Here is a 26,073-nt window from a genome sequence, read left to right as displayed (position 1 = left end):
CAGTCATTCTCTTTGCCGTTGTACAGGCAACATCTCCACGGAGATGGCTTAGAGTTTTTTAGTGTTTAACTGTAGTTTTTATTATTCAATCAAGAGTTTGTTATTTTAAAATAGTGCTGGTATGTACTATTTACTCAGAAACAGAAAAGAGAAGAAGATTTCTGTTTGTATGAGGAAAATGATTTTAGCAACCGTTACTAAAATCCATGGCTGTTCCACACAGGACTGTTGAGAGGAATTAACTTCAGTTGGGGGAACAGTGAGCAGTCTCTTGCTGCTTGAGGTATGACACATTCTAACAAGACGATGTAATGCTGGAAGCTGTCATTTTCCCTATGGGATCCGGTAAGCCATGTTTATTAAGATAGTAAATAAGGGCTTCACAAGGGCTTATTAAGACTGTAGACTTTTTCTGGGCTAAATCGATTCATTATTAACACATATTTAGCCTTGAGGAATCATTTAATCTGGGTATTTTGATAAGATTATATCGGCAGGCACTTTTTTAGACACCTTATTCTTTAGGGGCTTTCCCAAATCATAGGCAGAGCCTCATTTTCGCGCCGGTGTTGCGCACTTGTTTTTGAGAGGCATGACATGCAGTCGCATGTGTGAGGAGCTCTGATACATAGAAAAGACTTTCTGAAGGCGTCATTTGGTATCGTATTCCCCTTTGGGCTTGGTTGGGTCTCAGCAAAGCAGATACCAGGGACTGTAAAGGGGTTAAAGTTAAAAACGGCTCCGGTTCCGTTATTTTAAGGGTTAAAGCTTCCAAATTTGGTGTGCAATACTTTTAAGGCTTTAAGTCACTGTGGTGAAATTTTGGTGAATTTTGAACAATTCCTTCATATTTTTTCGCAATTGCAGTAATAAAGTGTGTTCAGTTTAAAATTTAAAGTGACAGTAACGGTTTTATTTTAAAACGTTTTTTGTACTTTGTTATCAAGTTTATGCCTATTTAACATGTCTGAACTACCAGATAGACTGTGTTCTGAATGTGGGGAAGCCAGAGTTCCTTCTCATTTAAATAAATGTGATTTATGTGACAATGACAATGATGCCCAAGATGATTCCTCAAGTGAGGGGAGTAAGCATGGTACTGCATCATTCCCTCCTTCGTCTACACGAGTCTTGCCCACTCAGGAGGCCCCTAGTACATCTAGCGCGCCAATACTCCTTACTATGCAACAATTAACGGCTGTAATGGATAATTCTGTCAAAAACATTTTAGCCAAAATGCACTCTTATCAGCGTAAGCGCGACTGCTCTGTTTTAGATACTGAAGAGCATGACGACGCTGATAATAATGGTTCTGAAGGGCCCCTAAACCAGTCTGATGGGGCCAGGGAGGTTTTGTCTGAGGGAGAAATTACAGATTCAGGGAACATTTCTCAACAAGCTGAACCTGATGTGATTACGTTTAAATTTAAGTTGGAACATCTCCGCGCTCTGCTTAAGGAGGTATTATCCACTCTGGATGACTGTGACAATTTGGTCATCCCAGAGAAGCTATGTAAAATGGACAAGTTCCTAGAGGTCCCGGGGCTCCCAGAAGCTTTTCCTATACCCAAGCGGGTGGCGGACATTGTAAATAAAGAATGGGAAAGGCCCGGTATTCCTTTCGTCCCTCCCCCCATATTTAAAAAATTGTTTCCTATGGTCGACCCCAGAAAGGACTTATGGCAGACAGTCCCCAAGGTCGAGGGAGCGGTTTCCACTTTAAACAAACGCACCACTATACCCATAGAAGATAGTTGTGCTTTCAAAGATCCTATGGATAAAAAATTAGAAGGTTTACTTAAAAAGATGTTTGTTCAGCAGGGTTACCTTCTACAACCAATTTCATGCATTGTCCCTGTCGCTACAGCCGCATGTTTCTGGTTCGATGAGCTGGTAAAGGCGGTCGATAGTGATTCTCCTCCTTATGAGGAGATTATGGACAGAATCAATGCTCTCAAATTGGCTAATTCTTTCACCCTAGACGCCACTTTGCAATTGGCTAGGTTAGCGGCTAAGAATTCTGGGTTTGCTATTGTGGCGCGCAGAGCGCTTTGGTTGAAATCTTGGTCAGCTGATGCGTCTTCCAAGAACAAGCTACTTAACATTCCTTTCAAGGGGAAAACGCTGTTTGGCCCTGACTTGAAAGAGATTATCTCTGATATCACTTGGGGTAAGGGCCATGCCCTTCCTCAGGATCGGCCTTTCAAGGCCAAAAATAAACCTAATTTTCGTCCCTTTCGTAGAAACGGACCAGCCCAAAGTGCTACGTCCTCTAAGCAAGAGGGTAATACTTCTCAAGCCAAGCAAGCTTGGAGACCAATGCAAGGCTGGAACAAGGGAAAGCAGGCCAAGAAACCTGCCACTGCTACCAAGACAGCATGAAATGTTGGCCCCCGATCCGGGACCGGATCTGGTGGGGGGCAGACTCTCTCTCTTCGCTCAGGCTTGGGCAAGAGATGTTCTGGATCCTTGGACACTAGAAATTGTCTCCCAAGGTTATCTTCTGGAATTCAAGGGGCTTCCCCCAAGGGGGAGGTTCCACAGGTCTCAGTTGTCTTCAGACCACATAAAAAGACAGGCATTCTTACATTGTGTAGAAGACCTGTTAACAATGGGAGTGATTCATCCTGTTCCATTAGGAGAACAAGGGATGGGGTTCTACTCCAATCTGTTCATAGTTCCCAAAAAAGAGGGAACGTTCAGACCAATCTTAGATCTCAAGATCTTAAACAAGTTTCTCAAGGTTCCATCGTTCAAGATGGAAACCATTCGAACAATTCTTCCTTCCATCCAGGAAGGTCAATTCATGACCACGGTGGATTTAAAGGATGCGTATCTACATATTCCTATCCACAAGGAACATCATCGGTTCCTAAGGTTCGCATTCCTGGACAAGCATTACCAGTTCGTGGCGCTTCCTTTCGGGTTAGCCACTGCTCCAAGGATTTTCACAAAGGTACTAGGGTCCCTTCTAGCTGTGCTAAGACCAAGGGGCATTGCTGTAGTACCTTACTTGGACGACATTCTGATTCAAGCGTCGTCCCTTCCTCAAGCAAAGGCTCACACGGACATCGTCCTGGCCTTTCTCAGATCTCACGGATGGAAAGTGAACGTGGAAAAGAGTTCTCTATCTCCGTCGACAAGGGTTCCCTTCTTGGGAACAATAATAGACTCCTTAGAAATGAGGATTTTTCTGACAGAGGCCAGAAAAACAAGACTTCTAGACTCTTGTCGGATACTTCATTCCGTTCCTCTTCCTTCCTTAGCGCAGTGCATGGAAGTGATAGGTTTGATGGTAGCGGCAATGGACATAGTTCCTTTTGCGCGCATTCATCTAAGACCATTACAACTGTGCATGCTCAGTCAGTGGAATGGGGACTATACAGACTTGTCTCCGAGGATACAAGTAAATCAGAGGACCAGAGACTCACTCCGTTGGTGGCTGTCCCTGGACAACCTGTCACTAGGGATGACCTTCCGCAGACCAGAGTGGGTCATTGTCACGACCGACGCCAGTCTGATGGGCTGGGGCGCGGTCTGGGGATCCCTGAAAGCTCAGGGTCTTTGGTCTCGGGAAGAATCTCTTCTACCGATAAATATTCTGGAACTGAGAGCGATATTCAATGCTCTCAAGGCTTGGCCTCAGCTAGCGAGGGCCAAGTTCATACGGTTTCAATCAGACAACATGACAACTGTTGCGTACATCAACCATCAGGGGGGAACAAGGAGTTCCCTGGCGATGGAAGAAGTGACCAAAATCATTCAATGGGCGGAGTCTCACTCCTGCCACCTGTCTGCAATCCACATCCCAGGAGTGGAAAATTGGGAAGCGGATTTTCTGAGTCGTCAGACATTGCATCCGGGGGAGTGGGAACTCCATCCGGAAATCTTTGTCCAAATCACTCAACTGTGGGGCATTCCAGACATGGATCTGATGGCCTCTCGTCAGAACTGCAAAGTTCCTTGCTACGGGTCCAGATCCAGGGATCCCAAGGCGGCTCTAGTGGATGCACTAGTAGCACCTTGGACCTTCAAACTAGCTTATGTATTCCCGCCGTTTCCTCTCATCCCCAGGCTGGTAGCCAGGATCAATCAGGAGAGGGCGTCGGTGATCTTGATAGCTCCTGCGTGGCCACGCAGGACTTGGTATGCAGATCTGGTGAATATGTCATCGGCTCCACCATGGAAGCTACCTTTGAGACGAGACCTTCTTGTTCAAGGTCCGTTCGAACATCCGAATCTGGTCTCACTCCAGCTGACTGCTTGGAGATTGAACGCTTGATCTTATCGAAGCGAGGGTTCTCAGATTCTGTTATCGATACTCTTGTTCAGGCCAGAAAGCCTGTAACTAGAAAGATTTACCACAAAATTTGGAAAAAATATATCTGTTGGTGTGAATCTAAAGGATTCCCTTGGGACAAGGTTAAGATTCCTAAGATTCTATCCTTCCTTCAAGAAGGATTGGAAAAAGGATTATCTGCAAGTTCCCTGAAGGGACAGATTTCTGCCTTGTCTGTGTTACTTCACAAAAAGCTGGCAGCTGTGCCAGATGTTCAAGCCTTTGTTCAGGCTCTGGTTAGAATCAAGCCTGTTTACAAACCTTTGACTCCTCCTTGGAGTCTCAACTTAGTTCTTTCAGTTCTTCAGGGGGTTCCGTTTGAACCCTTACATTCCGTTGATATTAAGTTATTATCTTGGAAAGTTTTGTTTTTGGTTGCAATTTCTTCTGCTAGAAGAGTTTCAGAATTATCTGCTCTGCAGTGTTCTCCTCCTTATCTGGTGTTCCATGCAGATAAGGTGGTTTTACGTACTAAACCTGGTTTTCTTCCAAAAGTTGTTTCTAACAAAAACATTAACCAGGAGATTATCGTACCTTCTCTGTGCCCGAAACCAGTTTCAAAGAAGGAACGTTTGTTGCACAATTTGGATGTTGTGCGCGCTCTAAAATTCTATTTAGACGCTACAAAGGATTTTAGACAAACATCTTCCTTGTTTGTTGTTTATTCCGGTAAAAGGAGAGGTCAAAAAGCAACTTCTACCTCTCTCTCTTTTTGGATTAAAAGCATCATCAGATTGGCTTACGAGACTGCCGGACGGCAGCCTCCCGAAAGAATCACAGCTCATTCCACTAGGGCTGTGGCTTCCACATGGGCCTTCAAGAACGAGGCTTCTGTCTGTTGATCAGATATGTAGGGCAGCGACTTGGTCTTCACTGCACACTTTTACCAAATTTTACAAGTTTGATACTTTTGCTTCTTCTGAGGCTATTTTTGGGAGAAAGGTTTTGCAAGCCGTGGTGCCTTCCATCTAGGTGACCTGATTTGCTCCCTCCCATCATCCGTGTCCTAAAGCTTTGGTATTGGTTCCCACAAGTAAGGATGACGCCGTGGACCGGACACACCTATGTTGGAGAAAACAGAATTTATGTTTACCTGATAAATTACTTTCTCCAACGGTGTGTCCGGTCCACGGCCCGCCCTGGTTTTTTAATCAGGTCTGATAATTTATTTTCTTTAACTACAGTCACCACGGTATCATATGGTTTCTCCTATGCAAATATTCCTCCTTAACGTCGGTCGAATGACTGGGGTAGGCGGAGCCTAGGAGGGATCATGTGACCAGCTTTGCTGGGCTCTTTGCCATTTCCTGTTGGGGAGGAGAATATCCCACAAGTAAGGATGACGCCGTGGACCGGACACACCGTTGGAGAAAGTAATTTATCAGGTAAACATAAATTCTGTTTTTGGCATTTGAAATAGCTGATTTAGCCTTTGGTAGCCCAACCTATTGTGAAAGTTTCTATACTGGAGTATATTCTATTGAATAGCCTAAGTAAACACAGCCAGCAGCAGATATTACACTCTCAGTGGGTTGCAGGATAGTTGAGTAATAAAATGATAATTTCCCATTGTTCTCTCTATGTATTGAGCTTTAGTTTTCCAGACAAATATAAGATAAAGAACCAAGTCTGTGTTCATAAAGTGATAACATAATGAGATCTGATATTACCTGAAGCTTAATCCATTGTAATAGGCTGTGGTTTAAAAGCACAAACCCAGCTACTTCATATACACAAATACACCTGAAAGTGCAATTTCTCATACATTTTATACTCTGCAGCTGGTATAACAAGTCATTGACAATACAATAATATAAAAACAATTTTACAGTGTACTGTCCCTTTAACTACTGCTGTTTTGTATATGAGGATTAGAGTATGTAGCACTATATTCTCTTCTGTTAGGATTCACATGAAAATAAAAATGCTATTAAATAATATTATACTAAATGGACTCACACACTGTGTTGTCTGCCTGTGTTAACTAGTTTTGCTCTCTGTATATTTAACCCCTACATATTTTGCTAATTCATTTTATCTCCGGAGTTAAGAGCTTCTTTGGTAGCAGAGGAATAAGGTGAAGGAAGTTGTTGAATTATTGATAAGGAAAGATATGAGATTTCACCTGGGAAATGCATTAGTCTTCCCTTACATTAACTAAAGTGAATAATACATCATATCCAGACAGGGAGCCAGTAATCACAGCTGTGGTCATCGTGCTGATAAAGAGTGTGATTAGCCGGCTTTGTGCTAAATCTTATAGACACACTAGATGGTGTGTAAGAGCTATTTATTTATGTGTTTACATATCCAGCTACACATTACTGACCCCACAGCTAGAGATTGAAAACATTCCCATTTGGGGGAGATATACTTTTGCATTTGGGAAAACTTTGTCCCTGGGTATATGTTTATGCTTTTAATTCTACTAATTGTGTATTATGTATGTCTTTGTATATAGTGAGATCACATTCTACTAATTATGTATTACGTATGTCTTTGTATATAGTGAGATCACATTCTACTAATTGTGTATTATGTATGCCTTTGTATATAGTGAGATCACATTCTACTAATTATGTATTACGTATGTCTTTGTATATAGTGAGATCACATTCTACTAATTATGTATTACGTATGTCTTTGTATATAGTGAGATCACATTCTACTAATTGTGTATTATGTATGCCTTTGTATATAGTGAGATCACATTCTACTAATTATGTATTACGTATGTCTTTGTATATAGTGAGATCACATTCTACTAATTATGTATTACGTATGTCTTTGTATATAGTGAGATCACATTCTACTAATTATGTATTACGTATGTCTTTGTATATAGTGAGATCACATTCTACTAATTGTGTATTATATATGCCTTTGTATATAGTGAAATCCAAATCTACTAATTATGTATTATGTATGTCTTTGTATATAGTGAAATACAATTCTACTAATTATGTATTATGTATGTCTTTGAATAAAGTGTAATTTAATTTTACTAATTGTGTATTATGTATGTCTTTGTATATAGTGAGATCACATTCTACTAATTGTGTATTATGTATGTCTTTGTATATAGTGAGATTGAATTCTACTAATTGTGTATTTTGTATGTCTTTGTATATAGTGAGATCAATTTCTACTAATTGTGTATTATGTATGCCTTTAGTGAGATCCAATTCTACTAATTGTGTATTATGTATGCCTTTGTATACAGTGAAGTTTGTTTGTTGAGCCCACCCATCCTTCAGATTTCTTCCTATATCTCTTGTTTTATATAATTGTTCCCCAGTGTTCTTTTATTTTTATATATTGTACATTCTAAACCTTCATAAAATGTAATCAAGAATTTTCTCTCGTCTCCCCTTCCATCTACCTCTCGTCTCCCCTTCCATCTACCTCTCGTCTCCCCTTCCATCTACCTCTCGTCTCCCCTTCCATCTACCTCTCGTCTCCCCTTCCATCTACCTCTCGTCTCCCCTTCCATCTACCTCTCGACTCCCCTTCCATCTACCTCTCGCCTCCCCTTCCATCTATCTCTCGCCTTCCCTTCCATCTACCTCTCGCCTTCCCTTCCATCTACCTCTCGCCTCCCCTTCCATCTACCTCTCGCCTCCCCTTCCATCTACCTCTCGCCTCCCCTTCCATCTACCTCTCGCCTTCCCTTCCATCTACCTCTCGTCTCCCCTTCTACTCCTCCCCTTCCATCTACCTCTCGTCTCCCCTTCTACTTTTCCCCTCCCCTACCATCTACCTCTCGTCTCCCCTTCCATCACCTCTCGCCTCTTCTTCCATCTACCTCTCGCCTCTACTTCCATCTTCCTCTCGCCTCCCCTTCCATCTACCTCTCGCCTCCCATTCCATCTACCCCTCACCACCCCTTCCATCTACCTCTTTTTCCTCCATCCCTTCTATCTCTTGTCATTCTTTGCCATCTCATTAGGCAGATCCATGACTAATTCTGATCTGTCCTGTTACTCTCTTTGCTATCACTTTCATGGCTCACATTTTCTACAATTTCACTTTTGCTCCTCTCCATCCCACCTAGCAATCTATGCCATCTTATCCTCTTATCTCTCCTTTCAACTCTCTTCCCTCTTTCATTACCATCTTGCTTCTCCACATCCCATTGCACTTTCCGATCTTTCATTCTATCTCATTCTCTTTTATAAATTCAACTCTATCTAAACTCCATCTTTAACTCCATCTGGCTTCCGTCCCTAACACTCAACTGAGACTGCCTTCACCAAGGTTACTAACAATTTCCTTTCTGCTAAAAACAGAGGCGTAACTAGAAACCACAGGGCCCAGGTGCAAGAATCTAAAAAGGGCCCCCCACCCCCCAAAAAATGGTGAATTTGATACATTTTTTTTATTTTATTTTTTAAACATTTAACACAGAAAAAAAATGTGAATCAGATTACATGTCTGCAAAAGGAGGTACCCTGTGCCCACAGTCTGTGAGATGGCCTGGCTCCCTATTACTGTATATAGTGACACTGTGTAACCCACCAGTACTGTATATAGTGAGTTAGTGACACAGTCTGTAATCTGCCGGTGAGATGGCTGGCCTGACCCTACCCGCCCCAGTACTTTATAAAGTGACCACAGTAGTCTGTGACATGGTCCAGCCCCCTCCCCCGTACTGTATATAGTGGTACTGTGTAGTGACACTGTTTACCCCCCCATGCTGTAGTAACAAGGCCTGTAATTTGCTGGTTCCACAAACATACACACACACACACACATACATGCATGCATAAATCTCTTGTGCGGCACCAACCCTCTGGAATGCACTTCCTTGAGCTGTCAGACTTTCCCCCAACCTCTCCTCCTTTAAACGTTCCCTAAAGACCTTTTTGTTCAGGGATGCTTATCTACCGACTCAGTAACAAATGAACTTCACTTAGCTAACAGTTGCCCTCATCTATCTCCTCACTAATATCATTCTCACCTTTGCAGTCCCCACCTCCTGTTTCTCACCCTCCTACCCATTTAGATTGTAAGTTCCCACAGGAACAGGACCCTCAATTCCCCCTGTATTTGTCTGTACAATTTTGTCTTTTATTGTATTGTTTCTCCGTTTTACTTTTATCTTTGTACCCATGGGCAGCGCTGCGGAATCTGTTGGCGCTTTATAAATAAAGAATAATAATAACTAAACATCTTCCCATCTCTCACTTCTTCACTTATTTGTCTCTCCTCTTTCTGTCTCATATATCCTCTCTCATTTCCTTGATCTCTGCACCACTTATCTCCTTTTCCTCTTCCCTTACGATCTTTTGTTTTCCTTTCTGATTTCTTCTCTGTCATTCACAACTCTCTTCTAAGAACAATATTCTTCAAGCCTTGTCCCTGGGACCCACTAAGAGGGCAGATTTTTACAATATTTGAGTGCAAGTGAAATAATTAAGGTGCAGTCACTGTTCTTTCTCTTTTCTAGTACTTTTCAGCTAGTGGACTTTGAGGTTGGATCTTTTGAGTGCTTCATATTTTCTCAGTATCTGTTTTACTTTCCACAGGACAAGCAAGGAATCCCCTGGTGGCTGGGGCTTAGCTACAAAGGAATATTTCAGTATGACTATCATGATAAAGTGAAGCCAAGAAAGGTACATTTACTTTACTTCATATACTGATAGTGAATGTGATTATAATACACAGTAAATGGAAATGTGGAATGAAGTTCAAAAAAATATAATAAAATTATTATAAAGATATAACTTCTGTGCTGGTTATTCTGTAAAATACAAAACTGATTGTTATGAATTAGGCAGAAACATAGGCTAAATTAAATTGGCATAGATAATAATCAATTGAAAAAAGAGCATAGACTAATTATTAAAACCAATGTGCTTTATAAAGGGGCATCTTCATCACATTGTGACGCGATTATATTAATACACTTTTTACCTCTGTGATTACCTTGTATCTAAGCCTCTGCAGACTGCCCCTTATTTCAGTTCTTTTGACAGACTTACATTTTAGCCAATCAGTGCTGGAGTGAGCACAATGTTATCTATATAGCTCTTATGGACTAGCACTGTCTAGCTGTGAAAAACTGTCACACTTGAGATAAGAGGCGGCCTGCAAGGGCTTAGAAATCAGTTTGAGCCTACCTAGGTTTAGCTTTCAACAGAGAATACCAAGAGAACAACGCAAATTTGATGATAAAAGTAAATTAAAATCATGAACATTTAATTTTTACTACACTGTCCCTTTAATGCTATACTGTATTGTTTCTAATAATTGTGATAGATAATTAATCCTGAATAATAATATAACACTATATTATTTGCAAATAATAATAAAATAATTAGTGAGGTGTCATTTTAAATATCAAAAGAGCTGCAAAGTAAACCTCTGGTCTGACTCACTGACTTTGTAACAGATGTGTGTCTTTTGATGTTATTTGTGAATGACTCAGTTTGATGACATCATATGTTGTATATGTAGAGGGGCTATGGTTCCCCCTGACCATGCCAATAGTCACCATAAAAGGGCAATCAAAATATAATTGTATTGTTTCCAAACAACTAGGTGCAACAAGGCTGCAAAATAAATATTACTATCTGTGTGAGTGGCCATATGTTTTAACCAGATCAGAGCCTTTATCTGGGTAAGAATAACTTGACTGACAAGTGTTTAGGATACGCACCTTGTACATTACTCCTCCTTTAGCCTCTGAACTAGAAAGAGCAAACAAAAAATCATACTTTCAGTGTGTTGTATCTGCACTGGCCTATGCAGTGGTCACAGTGGTGCATTGTTGCCTGGGACGGAAGCATTTGCGGGCAGTAGCAAACTGTCAGGACTAGTGATTCCAACGTCTGTGCTCTCAAATGTTTTATGTATTAATTTTAATACAAATCACTGATCATTGGTTGTTTTTTGGGTGTATAAGCCCACCATGCATCGTTGAGAGATATGGGCTAAAATTGTTGGGGTGTGTAGCGGGGGGTTAATTCTGAATAAACTACCTTTTCATACTTTTCGGGTTAGGGAAGCGAGGGGTACTTGTGGCCAGTTGCCCATTGGTACTTATTGTGTGGGCAGGAAGGGCCATTTCAGGGTTAGGGTTGGGTGTTGTGGGAGGACCCTGGAAATCAAGCGATTTTTTTTCCTGATGGAGCAAGATGCAAGAGAGACCTCACAAACTGTGACAACCCCACAAGATCTGGGACAGAGGGGAGGTATGGAGGGTTACCACATTTAAATTGTTCCCAATGATCCACTTTACCTGTTGGAGTGTATTAAATTGTTTACAAGTAGCTCTTTTACCCCTATTTTGGCTTCTGAAATAGCTGATTAAGCTTGTGGTATCCCAAACTATACTGAAAGTTTTGATACTGGAGTCTCAGCGATTGAATTACCTAACTAAACACAGCCAGCAGAAGAAATGACACTCCCAGTGGGGTGCAGGATCGTTAAAGAATAACAATTTTCCATTGTTCTCTCTATGTATTGAGCTTTAGTTTTCCAGACAAATATAAGATAAGGAAGCTAGTGTGTGTACACAAAGTGATAACATAATGAGATCTGATATTACCTAAGGCTTAACCCATTGTAATAGGCTGTGGTTTAAAAGCACAAAACCAGCTACTTCATAAACACAAATAAACCTGAAAATTCAATTTCTCATACATTTTATACTCTGCAGCTGGTATAACAAGTAATTAAAAATACATTAATATAAAAACAATTTTACAGTGTACTGTCCTTTTAATGTTCCTTTAAACAGCTTTAGCTTAAACTGTTTTCAACACAAAGATATTGAATTGCTTCTGTGCTATATGAGAAATATTCCTTATACTTCAGATAAGAGTATAGGCTCTCTGGTTCATATATGTGCAGAAGCTGTGCTTTTATTATGTCAAAGGTAAATGTCAGTATAATTTTATAAATCAAAACATACGTAATAAATAAAGCTCCTTTGCTTTGCAACCTAATGGAAATGTTCTCCTCAAATAGCTTATACAATCAAATATACAGAAATATATACTTCCCTGGTCACTCCCCCACATACCTTAAAATAATCCTCCATTAGTCAGAAAAGCATGGCTAATCTATATCTGTGGCAGTCACTGTTTTAGTGATAACATAAATATATAGCATCTTAACCCTTGAGGGGAATAGTTCCCACCAGCAGCAGATAATAGAGTCATTTACATATCACAGGACTCCCATGAAGCCACAGTGTAGGGTAGGTTTATATATTGGTATAACCCCTGCTGATAAATTACACTTATTAGCCTCCCACTGGGAATATGGTCTACAAACATCCTTGTACATAGTGACTTTTAGTGTTTCAGAAACTTGGCTTTATGTTAAAATGAAAAGTTGCCAAATTCTGTACAGAAAATAAAACAAACAAACAAAACATAATAATCTTGGCTGTGAAGGGCACAAGACACGAGCAAATAAATCAGACAAATGTTATTTTGTTATATCAGTTAAAAATCTGGGCTATTGATCTTAGTGGGTGGTAGTGTTTGATGGTTGAGAGTTTAGTCAGTTGTTGTTGTTTTATTTAATTTTTTATTAATAAAAAATGTGATAACAATTAGGGGGAAAAATTTTGTTACTTAGCTTAAACCCATAAATTTGTTAAACACATTGTTAAAGGACCAGTAACTACAGTAGATTTTCACAATCAACACATGCATGATAACAAGACAATGCACTTAGTCTGAACTTCAAATAAGTAGTAGATTTTTTTTCTGACAAATTTCAAAGTTATGTGTCTTTCCTGTATCATGTGACAGCCATCTGCCAATCACAAATGCAGATAGGTATATATTCTATGAATTCTTGCACATGCTCAGTAGGAACTGGTGAATCAAGAAGTGTGAATATAAAAAAGACTGTGCCCATTTTGTTAATGGAAGTAAATTGGAAAGTTGTTTAAAATTGCTGCTCTATCTGAATCATGAAAGTTTAAATCTTGACTTGAGTGTCCCTTTAAAGAGTCACTGTAACTTTTCAGCTCATTTACAGCCATATCTAAATGGCCTCATTAGGAGAGATCAGATAAGTAAAATAGGCTTCTTGTAATAACTAACAACATTGCACAGCCTGTTACTAAAATGAAACTAAAACTTTACACTTCGTACATGTTTATACAACTAATATAGGTTTGTTTTTGCACATTATTATCAGACTAATCTTTGCTTTAAATACATCATTATATTCTGCCTAGCAGTTATCTTTATCGCTATCTCTGGTGCTGCAAAATGGTAATGATCCTAAGCTGAAAGCTACTGCTTATTGGTGTCTACAAATATGTTCTGCTCCAGACCAGCAGTAAAGTGCTGCTTCAGAGCTGACTTTAAAGGGACACAAAACCCAAATTTTTCTTGATTTGATTTTAAAGTGAATCATGAATGCCGTTTAAAGGGATATAAAACCCACATTTTTTCTTTCATGATTCTGGTAGAGCATACAATTTTAAACAACTTTCTAATTTACTTCTATTATCCATTTTTCTTTGTTCTCTTGGTATCTTTTGTTGAAGCAGGGATGTAAGCTTAGGAGCCTGCCCATGTCTGTAGCACTATATAGCAGCAGTTTTGCTACAATGTTATCCATATGCAAGAACACTAGAGGGCAGCACTATTTCTTGCAATGCCGTGCTCCAGACACTACCCTGGGTATCTCTTCAATAAAGAATATTACGGGAACAAAGCTAATTTGTTTAAATTGTATTCTCTGTCTGAATCACTAAAGAACATTTTGAGCGTAACTTCCATTTAATGCATTTTTCAGTAAATTAGCCTATAAAATGCTTTTGATAAGAACACAGTGAGTTGCTAGATAATGGTACTGAGGAACTGGACAGGTTTACAATCTTTTAGATTAAAAAAAAAGCAAAATTATCATTTTTTTATGCACAAATGTCTCAAAGTACATTAAAAAAATAGCCCCAACACACTATTTAACTTGTATGCTATATTAATGCACCTTTTTATTTTAAAGGAAAATTGCATTCACATTTTATTTGAGTAAAATCACCTAAAGCTCATGAATCTAATGCTGCCCCTTGTATAGATTTATGCAGCATATGGCTGTATTAGGGAGGTCATGTATCACTGCACACACCCTGGCTAAAATGGGCTGAGTCACTGGACAGACAGGATGAAGGGCAGACTGAGGCTAAGCAGATACCTGATTGAATTCTGTGTAAGTTATGGGTCCTTTCAAGAGACGCAGACAGCAGAAAGAGCTTTTATTAATCTAATTCCAATCCATAAAAAGCATTCCTTATTGAATAACCGTGAGACCTGCAGGCATCTAATAGTATTAATCCTGCAGTCAGTTCTTTGTCTCCTCTAATATATTTGCAAAATGATTTAAATATTGCATATTGTTTTAAAATAAAACTTCTTGCTCATTTTATAACGAAGCAATGCTCCACATCCGTACTTAAATTGGCTGATATCCCAGGTAAACCTTTTATTAAAATGAGAAAATTAAAGTCAAAATTAAACTGTCGTGATTTGGATACAGCGTATAACTAAAATTAAAAAAAATATAATCAAATGAACTTCTGTTTTCAAACCTCTAATGCATCTTTATACCCATTTAACTCATGGATCTCTAATATCACTTGATATCTCTCTGAGTATCCATCACTGTTTTACTGCTTCCATAGTGCAGTGTTGGGCATTTCCTTTATTTTCTTGTTTTATTAATCAGCGTCTTCTCTAATATTTCAGTTGTCAAGTCTGCACAAATCTGCCTTATTAGGTCTCACATAGTTTTCTCTTAATCCATGGTAACTGCCGGGCTCTCCCTGTTAAACCTAGAAGCATTCATCGCTTCACTGGTTCTTCACAGGAACAAAAAGTCCCTGGCGTTGCGTTCCTCATACAGACTGTGTATGCCGCTGAAAGATTAGATGACTGTATATGCCACTGAAAGTTTAGATGACTTACAATCTTGTTTGTTACTGATCTAGACATGCAAAGAAAACTGTTTTCAATGTGATTAACAATTAAATGTTCAACAACTAAAAGGATTATATATATATATAATTCAAGTATACTTAAAGGGACAGTCAAGTCCAAAAAAAACTTTCATGATTTAAATAGGGCATGCAATTTTAAACAACTTCCCAATTTACTTTTATCACCAATTGTGCTTTGTTCTCTTGGTATTCTTAGTTGAAAGCTAAAACTAGGAGGTTCATATGCTAATTTCTTAGACCTTGAAGACTGCCTCTAATCTGAATACATTTTGACCACTAGAGGGCATTAGTTCACATGTTTCATATAGATAACATTGAGCTCATGCACGTAAAGTGACCTAGGACTGAGCACTGATTGGCTAAACTGCATGTCTGTCAAAAGAACTGAAATAAGGGGCAGTCAGCAGAAGCTTAGATATAAGATAATTACAGAGGTAAAAAGTATATTAATATAACTGTGTTGGTTGTGCAAAACTGGGGAATGGGTAATAAAGGTATTATCTTTCTTTTTAAACAACAAAAATTCTGGTGTTGACTGTCCCTTTAAGCACTCCTGGTAATACTCTTATTAGGCCATTATAGCACGCTGTGCCCAAGGTGCACTTAAAAATCCCAAATATAGTTCCAACAGATAGAAGGCACTCGCTGGGTCTTAATCCCAAAATTTTATTTAATTGTTACAATATATATATATATCTTACACAACCTTAGCACTCCCTGTAAGGTAACAATGGCCGGTGCAGAGTCTCCAAACACACTCCAAAGAAATAACTTGCACCCAGTTTCTTCAATAAGGATGTTACCACTTTATTCACATATTGTTGTACACTTCACACTCAAAAAAGTCAGCATAATGTTATTTAAAAATAAGCAAAAACTATACATTGTTTCAAAAACACCCCCAGATGAGCTATATAAATGGAGCATCTACAAAACATTTATGCAAAGGAAAATCTAGTGTACAATGTCCCTTTAACCTTTTGGGGTGGACTCAATTTGAATATATCTTTAAGGTTTTATTCATACTTCTCTTATATTAAAAACAAACAAACCCTCTTTAAATAAAATAAAAAGCTATATTATGAGAAACAGCATGTAGATATAATATATGTTCAGTGAATGGGAGATTTAACAATATACTTTAGCTAGTATCTGGCATGCTAGTTTGTTGTTTCCTTGCGTTAGGAAGCAGGAGTGTGGGTGGTTTAACTGCCACTGGTGAACCTTAGTCATGCAAGCTGTCTTATCATAAACAGTTATTCTTCCAGCAGCTCTTAATTATTCCAGGGGATAAACAAAGCTTCAACAGCAGACTTCCATGTTGGGTGTTGGCGTAGCCCAGCCAGACAAGTAACCCGCCTGCCGGATAATATCATGTACAATTTACTGTAGAGGAGACTTATTTTCTGTTGCAGTGAGAATACACTTAAAGGAAATATCCTAATTTATATTTGCTGAGAGTTAGTTGTATAATTTGCAAAATGCATCTGCAGGGGAATGTAAATTGGATAATGAACCATTGACTGTACAGAAAAATTAGAATTGTAATGCCATAAAGCATACTTTATATAGTGTAGGAACAGAGCCATATCAATAATGTGAGTAATGTGATCTATGTTTTGTATATATTGACATAGTATGGAGTAGAAGCAGTTAGTTAAAAGGAACATTCTAATACAATAATACAATGCTCTTATTCAGTAGAACATTTTATTATTGCACAAATACTAATCATTCTCTATTATTCTCTATTAGCTATGGACTTAACGCCCACAAAAGGGTTAAATGCTTAGTTAAAGCTCATGAGTATCACATGATAGATGGCTGGTGACTGTGTGAATTTACTGTTTCTGATTGGCCGATGTCCCACTCAGGAGGGCCAATGCATTGTGTTCTCTTACCGCAAGTTTATGTTAACATCTTTGTGAGGGTAACACACGTAGTTACCACCAGTGAGAATTCATGCAATGATAAAATTATATAGCAATAATAATAAAATGCGCTATACCCAGAAAAATGTTGAACTAAATGTATATTTGCAATTATGTCCGGTAATTATAAAGATAGATATATAAATAAAACTAATAATAATACTTTTGTAGAATCAAGGTGGATGATAACCTTCTTATTGACAGAATAGTTGCAATATTGCAAGTTGACAGTACCTTGAGTGGAAGTAAGTGAATCCAATAAAACTTCCTGTGCTCAGGGGTGTTTGTCAATATTTTCAAAAAATATTTCCAAGTAGTTAGTTTCTGTAATCCCTTCAATTCCAGGGAAGTCACTGTGCCCAAACCTTGCTGCCTTTAATCCAGCCTGGTATTTCCTACCCAGGGCTTCGTATGCAGGAACAAGTGTATGTGGAGAGAGAAGAAATGGCGCAAAAGGCAGGACTCAAATGAAAGCGTTTAATGACACAGTATAATACACAAATATATATGCACTTACAAGATTAAAATAAATGTGCTGCAATTAGGAGGATCGTGGGTGGTAGAGTTCTTAATGCTTCTCACAGCCGGCTTGTTGTAATTGCCGAGCGTTGCTGCACTAGAAGTGACTGACAGGTGAATCCGGATACCGTGTCAGCAAGATCTGTGGCTGTTTGTGAGTGCAGGATACCAGGACCCTTAAACATATTCCAGCCTGAATTGTCAGTCCAATACCCTGACGCGTTTCCCCCGGTCAGCGGCCGGGCTTCTTCAAGAGGGGTTTAATCTTGCCACAGATCTTGCTGACACGGTATCCGGATTCACCTGTCAGTCACTTCTAGTGCAGCAACGCTCGGCAATTACAACAAGCCGGCTGTGAGAAGCATTAAGAACTGTACCACATTTATTTTAATCTTGTAAGTGCATATATATTTGTGGATAAAATTATATAGCAAATTAGCACATTTTATGTTTTCATAAGAATTTTACTTTAGAGAGAGATATGAAATTCACTGTAAACAAACACATCTGTTCCAGTTGGTCTATATAGGTTACACCAAAAATGTGATGTATGTTGATGGTAATAACATATAGGGTTGGATTTAGTCTACATATTCCTATATTCCATTCCTACCTATTTTCTGGTACCTTACAAATAGAACAGTGTGAAAAAGTAATTGTGCATACCTATATATGCCAATTGTTGCGGTTCCCCTGCAGATAGGTATTCTGGGTAGTGAGGTGCAAATGTTGCTATCACTGTCACTACACAGAGAGAGTGTTTAGATGTAATTATACTTGTTAGCAATGCCCTGAAAAACTTTCATGGAGATAAAAGGGACACTCACGTGAAAATCAAACTTTCATGATTCAGTTAGAGCATATAATTTTAAACAACTTTCCAATTTAATTGCATTAAGAAAATGTGCACACTGAGCATGTGCAAGAATTCACAGAATATATGTACAGTATATGCATTTGTGATTGGCTGATGGCTGTCACATGATACAGGAGGAGTGGAAATAGATATAGATATTTAGCAGGAAAAAAAAACTACTACTCATTTGAAGTTCAGACTTGCATTGTCTTGTTGAAGTGCTATTGCATTGTCTTGCTATCATGCTTTTGTTGATTATGCAAATCTACTGTATTTACTGGTCTTAAAATATTGGATAGAGCATGTGATTTTATATATGGCCAAAGAAGTGGAAAAGTACATATCAAAGTTACTGTGTCAGATTGTGGTCTTCCATGTACTGCTTTATTTTAGAATTGATGCTAAGCACCACCAAGGGCATTCATTTTAGTAGAGGAAAGTCAAAGCAATATACATGTTCACTAACATATTCCTCATCCAAGATGGCTGCTGAGTGTGCTGTGGATGAAGAGCAAATTGCAGTTATGACAATTTGTTGAGGCAAGCAGCAAACCTCAGCAATACACATAGAGTTATTAAAGTGTGATTCTTGGCCATTGTTCCCAAATCTGAATATGATACGTGTGACTGCAATGGAAGCATTTCAGGTTGGGCTCAAAATTAGTTTGTGGAAAATTTGATATGCTGGCTGATTTGTAAGGGTTTACTTTCACATTGGTAATGATCTGCAAAGCTGCACATTGTATTAACAAACTGAAAAGTAAACCCAAGTGAGTATCTTACTTGATTTATGCCAATAATGACTATCTGTAAATGAGTTTTCATACTTCTCTGAACAGTCACTGCGTAGTATGTATGTAGCCTGATTTGTGAATCTGAAGCACTTTGCAGCAGACTTAGGTTACAGAATTTGATTTTCATCATCACTAATGAACAGGGGACAAACAATTTATACAGCAAAAGCAATGTATTGTTACAGATATATATATATATATATATATATATATATATATATATATATATATATATATATATATATATATATATAGCTGTTACTTAATTTTTAATGATACATTTATGGGGAATTATATTAAATGACATTTTAAATTACTTTACCTACTAGCTGACAAATTGTATCCTTTCCAAGACAAAGGTAAAAGGGAGTTAAACATAAAATAGGTTATATGCATATGAGAGGTCATAGTGATGTCAGACTGTGCATCTGTCACTAAATTAACTAAATCAATTTGGAAGCACTGACTGTATGGAGTTGAATTGATTAGGGAATCTAGCTTGGGAACATCTTGGTTATATTACAAGGGAAAAAAAATACTTATGTATCTAAACCAAGATGCCTACAGCTCTCTGGAAACATTTTTGTTTCGTCTTTTTTATTATTGTAAAAAATAGATATATTTGCATGATTGGTTCAGGATTTAATAAGCAGTAGGCTGAGACCACAACATTTATTACAGGACGATCTATTGCTAGAGGCTGGTGATTACATTTGCTGGATAAAGGAAGTTTAGACCACCAGGGGGAAAAACTTATAAAACTTCATGACTGTTATGGTGTTCAAAAGCCCTTGCTCGGTATGATGTCTGATCATCAGTGGTTAGGTTAGTGTGATGGCTTTTTACTGGCTTGCCAGGTTCCTCTGACATATTCACTAGTATGGCTCCAGAGAATGGACATACATGTAGGGTATTTGGCTGGATTTGTGCATCTACATGACTATACACCACAATCATGTGCCTGAATATGGCAGCAAACTGTGACTTTTCCAGCATCTCAGTAACAGGTGGTTGGCAAAATCAGTTATGGACTTGGGCTTAAAGGGACAGCATACACCTTGTAATTACAAGACATTTCTGTTGTGTTGCTATAGAATAACATATCAGCCAAGTCTTAATGTTTTAGAACAAATTAACATCATTTTACTGCAATTATTTTTCAATTGCCAAACTCCATGCAATATTTGCCTTATTTTGAGAAGCCAATCTGGGCTTTAGTCTGCAGACAACAAGGCTAGTCACAGTCATAAAGTTAGTATAAAATGCATTGTTTTGCTTTTGCTATCTGATAAAGCCAAACAGGGACTGCTATGTATCAAGGTTAGCAATTGCTTAATTTTTAGCGCTCAATTAGATGAAAATTGACAAAATAAATAATGAAAATATATAATTTTTAGCGCTCAATTAGATGAAAATGGACAAAATAAATAATAAAATTATATAATAAGTTGTTTCATTAAACATAACATTTTATGTAAAAATCTCAAGGTACCTGTCCCGAGGCCTCCCTAACAAGTCATATTTTGAGGATATCTTAACTGGAGCAGAGGTAAAAAAAATCAGCTGATTAGTAACCATGGTTATTTTACTTGCTGTCCCCAAGTTAATCCTGAAAATCTGGCCTGTTAGGGAGTCCTAAGGACAGTTTTGGAAACCAGTGCTGTAGAGCATCCCTGTGATGCAGCTCCTTTTGCTACCTATATGGTTAACGAAGTGAGAACTTCTTTTCTTATAGACTCCCTATGAGTTAGAAACAAATGTACAGAACTTGTTGAAAATGAAAGTATCTCAGGTTAGCAGATGTTTACTTGGTTTCCAAAAACAGTTCACAGTTAATCTGAGAAGAGAAGAAATGACATCCTATGGGGTTACCCTGTGACTAATGCCTCTTTTACAAAGTGACTCATCTATAAAGCAGGATTCTAATTACAGTGAAGCACTGTGCATTAAAATGCCATTTAGATCTGAAGAGTATGCATTCAACTCAGTGCTGTGAATTAGCAATCTCAACTCCCTTCTGTGTCTGGGTTGTATCTGGATTTTATTTTTTCCAGGAGTTTATGGGTGGTATCTGGCATGTTCTCTTATACATTATTAATAGGTTTGTTAATTCCAGAGTTCTCATTCAAATGTACAAGGCCGGATTTAAAGCCCCGGTGCCTGTAGGTACCAAAATCTGAAGTGCCCCTCCCCACTCACCACTGTGCTAGCAACCTTAACTAAGATAGCCACTGGCAGTGAAATAACAGCATTGCGTATGCAGAGAGAGGGAAACTGAATGCCATGCATTTGCAATACCACCTTAACAAAGATGACTGCCATGCACGCATGGTGCTTTTATTTAGCTCCTGGCACCCAGCTGACCAATATTTATAATAGGCAGCGACAAGCGTCCCCCTATGTTTACTTTGCCTTATTATAAATCCGGCCCTTCAAATGCAGGGAAATTCTTTGTATAGGGAGTTTAAAAAAATGAACAATATATACTCTGCACACCTCTCTCTCTTTCACACACTGAACTTATTAACCTTTTGTGGTCTTAGATATACTGAAAAAGTTTATCTATCTAGAGCAAACAGCTGAAAAAATAAGTTAAGACATGCTCAGCAGAAGTTTGAGTCAGACTACACATGCACGCGCACACACACACACAAACTAGAAAATTCAAAGGAAATAATTGCATGTTTATGCTGTGGAATCTGTTGGTGCTCTACAAATTAATTATAATAATAATTTAATATTAAAAAGCATGTAAATTCCCCACATTCTCTTTGCACATTGTGAAAAACCTTATTTTGCAGTGATTAAGCCATTTTAATACAATTTATTGAAAATATTTGCATTTGCTTGTTATTTGGTAAAGTGTATAGATATCATATATGCAAGAAAAAGTAACTAGTCAATTCAGTGTTAAATATAGGAGAACGTCCAGTTTCTTATTCTGTTTGTATCTCTTTCTGTAATGAGAAAAATTATAACAGTTGAGGAATTTAGACAAATATATATATAAAAGATGTTCAGTAAGACTCCCCTAAGGATAAAACTAAGTTATGGTTCAACTATGATACGAAGAAGTAATAATAATCATATGTATAATTTAACAACGGCTTTTTACAGCCAAATATTTTGCTCAGATCGTCTTCTCACTTTGCATGTTGCTGGCAAGAACAATACTTAGTTTACAGTTTTTATTTCTGGCTCGCATGTGGTATGACATTTTGGTTCGGTGGTTACGCCTGCAGTTCCACTTATGTCATCGGTTCAGTGGAATGTTCTCTGTTGTATGTGTGTGGTACCAATAGTTACACCAGATAGGCTCTAATACAGAACAGTACTCTTATTTGTAGAACCTATCTTTATAGTACCTATGTTTTTATTTAACCCTTACCATATCAGAGAGGCCAACAAAAGGGTCTGCTAGAGACAGCTGTGCTCGATAACCACCATCTCTTATATATAGTTAGCTGCCAAGATGATTTAAAAAAGACTCCAATTTGAAAAGTTTAAAGCAAACTGAAAAGAATAGTAAACAAGAACCTGTTGGTTACTGGTAATGATATTGGCAGCCTTAGCTTGTACCCCAGGTGATATTCTGTATGCAGCTTATTTATACATCTAAATACCCTTGTCAGTATCCAGACCACATGCATGCTCCTTGCAACCTCTTTATAATAGATAACTGCCCACATCAGACTAGATACATGCTCCATACAGCGCTGTTATACCAGCTATATGCCCATATGAGATCACAGACTATGTACATGCTCTATGCAGTACATATATATACATTTTCTCTATATATAATAATAAAATTCTGGCCTTTATTGCACAGGTTGGTAAATGTACCCACTAGCTTTGCACTGGTTAGTACCCTGATCCTTACATATCTCTTCACAAAGTAGTAAATATGTCCCTTGTGCATAAACTTTCTAACCACAGGTAAAAGTGGCAAGTCTTTAAAGAGATGTAAACTCTCCCCTTTTTAAAATCAGATCTGGAATTGCACTGATATTTTAGATGGAGTTTAATTCAAACCTTTAGCTCACAGAAAAATGTACCTATGAAGTGGGTGGAAAAGCGCGGGGAATTTGAATTTTATATATAATTTTTTAATGTATTATAGTGCATCTTTATTACATCTGATGAATTAAACTTTATCTAAAATATTACTAACATTCCGTTTCTGTTTTTATTAAAGGTAAAGTTTACCATTGCTTTAATTATTAACTGTTCGCCACAGCATCATTTACACAGATTAATAATTGTATTTTTATTTTCTTGGTTTGCAATGATTTGCAAATGTGTTACCGTTTGCTTTTGGCAACGGCTTAAAAAAAAATTGTCATTTTTCTAAAGCTGTTGACTAAACAGGAAATTGATTGTTCATCGTATACAGTACAGTGAATATAGCGCTCCTGGTTTTGTCTCTTCAGACAATAAGAGGAAGAGATATGAATCCATTTACCAGCACTCAAAAAAAATCTGTGTTCTGGTGAACACAATCTGTATTTGTTTCTAAATGAATAATAATTCTTAATCACTTTAAGAACAAAGTCATTATGTCTCTGCACATGACAGTAGTCAGATTTCCGCCATTAGAATCTTAAACAACATCTGTAGCTGCATTGTATGGTCATAAATCTAAATATCAGAAAATAGTCTTATTTATTTATTAAATAAAATTTGGTACGTGTAATAACTAACATTCCTTTGGATGTATGGTATTTATTACTTTCTCTTGTTATACAAAAAATAAAAACAACTTCTTCTGGAGTAAGTACTGACAAAATAGGTTATCTCTGCACTGTGTTGATGATATTGCTTTTAAAGGGACAGTCTAGTCAAAATTAAACTTTTATGATTCCGAAAGGGCATGCAATTTTAAACATCTTAGCAATTTACTTTTATCCTGAAATTTGCTTTGTTCTCTTGGTATTCTTTGTTAAAAGGTAAACCTAGTTAGGTTCATATGCTAATTTGTAAGCCTTTGAAGGCCGCCTCTTCTCTCAGGTATGACAGTTTTTCACAGCTAGACAGCGTTAGTTCATGTGTGCCATAAAGATAGCATTGTGCTCACCATGGAAACACTTTTAGCTATAAATGTCAATTTAACACATTCCTTAAATTTGAACAAAAGTCACACGACAGTATTTTTATATATTTAATATTAGCCAAGGGCATATTTTGTCTCCAGACACACATACCTTAACCAGGAGGGTTAAATAAATATTTCTTACATAAATAACTTTTTTTCTATGTATAATTTTTATCATGGTTTCCATATATATAGTGCTGCATTATAAACCATTCAGAAAAAGGAGGTTGATCTGTCATTAAAAAAAGTGGTAGGTTGTGCAATTATAGAATTAGTTTCATTTTTACTTTTCCTTTGGTATTTCATAACCTTGTATTCTATATATATATGAAACTAATACAGCAGCATTGGTTTTCTAGGCAATACTAATTAGTCATGTTTCATGGTCAGTTATGAGTTACACGTTACATGGTTTGCACAATTCCCTGCACCTTGTATAACTTATACATGGCTGAGGTGGCAACTCTAATACTAATACAAGTTACTTGCAGATAAAGACAACTCCCACTGCTTTCTTAGTGAAGATGGGCTTTGCCTATATAAGTATGAAAATAAAAAGATGCTCAGGAACATGTGTAAATACATTTAGATATATCACAGAAAGTAGTTGACTACATGGTTCCTTCAGGGTCCAAGCTGGCGAGTTGAGATCTGTAAGGCTTGAAGAGACAGATAGGTCATGCAATTATAAAACAACTTTCTAATTTACCTTTATCATCAAATTTGCTTTGTTCTCTTGGTATTCTTTGTTGAAAGCTAAACCTAGGTAGGCTCATATGCTAATTTCGTACTCACTATCTCAGTTATGACAGTTTTTCACAGTTAGACTGTGCAAGTTCATGTGTGCCACATGGATAACATTGGGGTCACTCCCATTGAGTTATTTATGAGTCAGCACTGATTGGCTAAAATGCAAGTCTGTCAAAAAAACTAAAATAAGGGGGCAGTCTGCAGAGGCTTAGCTACAAGGTAAAAACAGAGGTAAAAAGTGTACTAATGTTGGTTATGCAAAACTGGGGAATGGGTAATAAAGGGATTATCATTCTTTTTAAACAATACAAATTCTGGAGTAGTCTGTCCATTTAAACATGAAAAAGAGACACTTCTTGATTAAGAAGGGACCATTGATTGAATAATATCTTGCTGGTGTATTTCAAATTCATCAGATAATTTGTTATTGAATAATTGTGGACAGATGCAATACATGTTTGTTCAGCTCCATAACAGTATAATTTCCTTTGGAGCCACTAAAAACACTTAGTATATTTAGATCACTAAAATAAAAAATAAAAAGTCTATCTGCGGATCAGGTCCGCAAGACCTCGCTGAATGCGGAGAGCAATACGCTCTTCGCATTTAACATTTCACCAGCAGCTCACAAGAGCTGCTGGTGCAACGCCGCCCCCTGCTGACTCGCGGACAATCGGCCGCCAGCAGGGAGGTGTCAATCAACCCGATCGTATTCGATCGGGTTGATTTCCGGCGATTCCTGTCCGTCTGCTCAGAGCAGGCGGACAGGGTTATGGAGCAGCGGTCCAATAGAATCCCGGGTCCGTAATACAACCATTTC

At 37.9% G+C, this 26,073-nt stretch overlaps 1 protein-coding gene across 5 annotated transcripts in view; it reads left to right on the top strand.

Annotated features, from left to right (window-relative positions):
- The window catches only part of FRMD4A (FERM domain containing 4A), an 818,993-nt gene that overhangs the window by 683,502 nt on the left and 109,418 nt on the right, over positions 1-26,073 (top strand). For all 5 annotated transcript variants that reach the window (XM_053716492.1, XM_053716495.1, XM_053716493.1 and 2 more), the window contains exon 11: positions 9,868-9,954. In XM_053716492.1, the coding sequence (XP_053572467.1) occupies positions 9,868-9,954 (87 nt within the window). The remainder of the gene's footprint in view (positions 1-9,867; positions 9,955-26,073) is intronic.

Source organism: Bombina bombina, chromosome 6 (genome assembly GCF_027579735.1).
Source record: "Bombina bombina isolate aBomBom1 chromosome 6, aBomBom1.pri, whole genome shotgun sequence".
Classification (NCBI taxonomy): Eukaryota; Metazoa; Chordata; class Amphibia; order Anura; family Bombinatoridae; genus Bombina; species Bombina bombina.
This window is presented reverse-complemented; position numbering and strand designations above follow the sequence as displayed.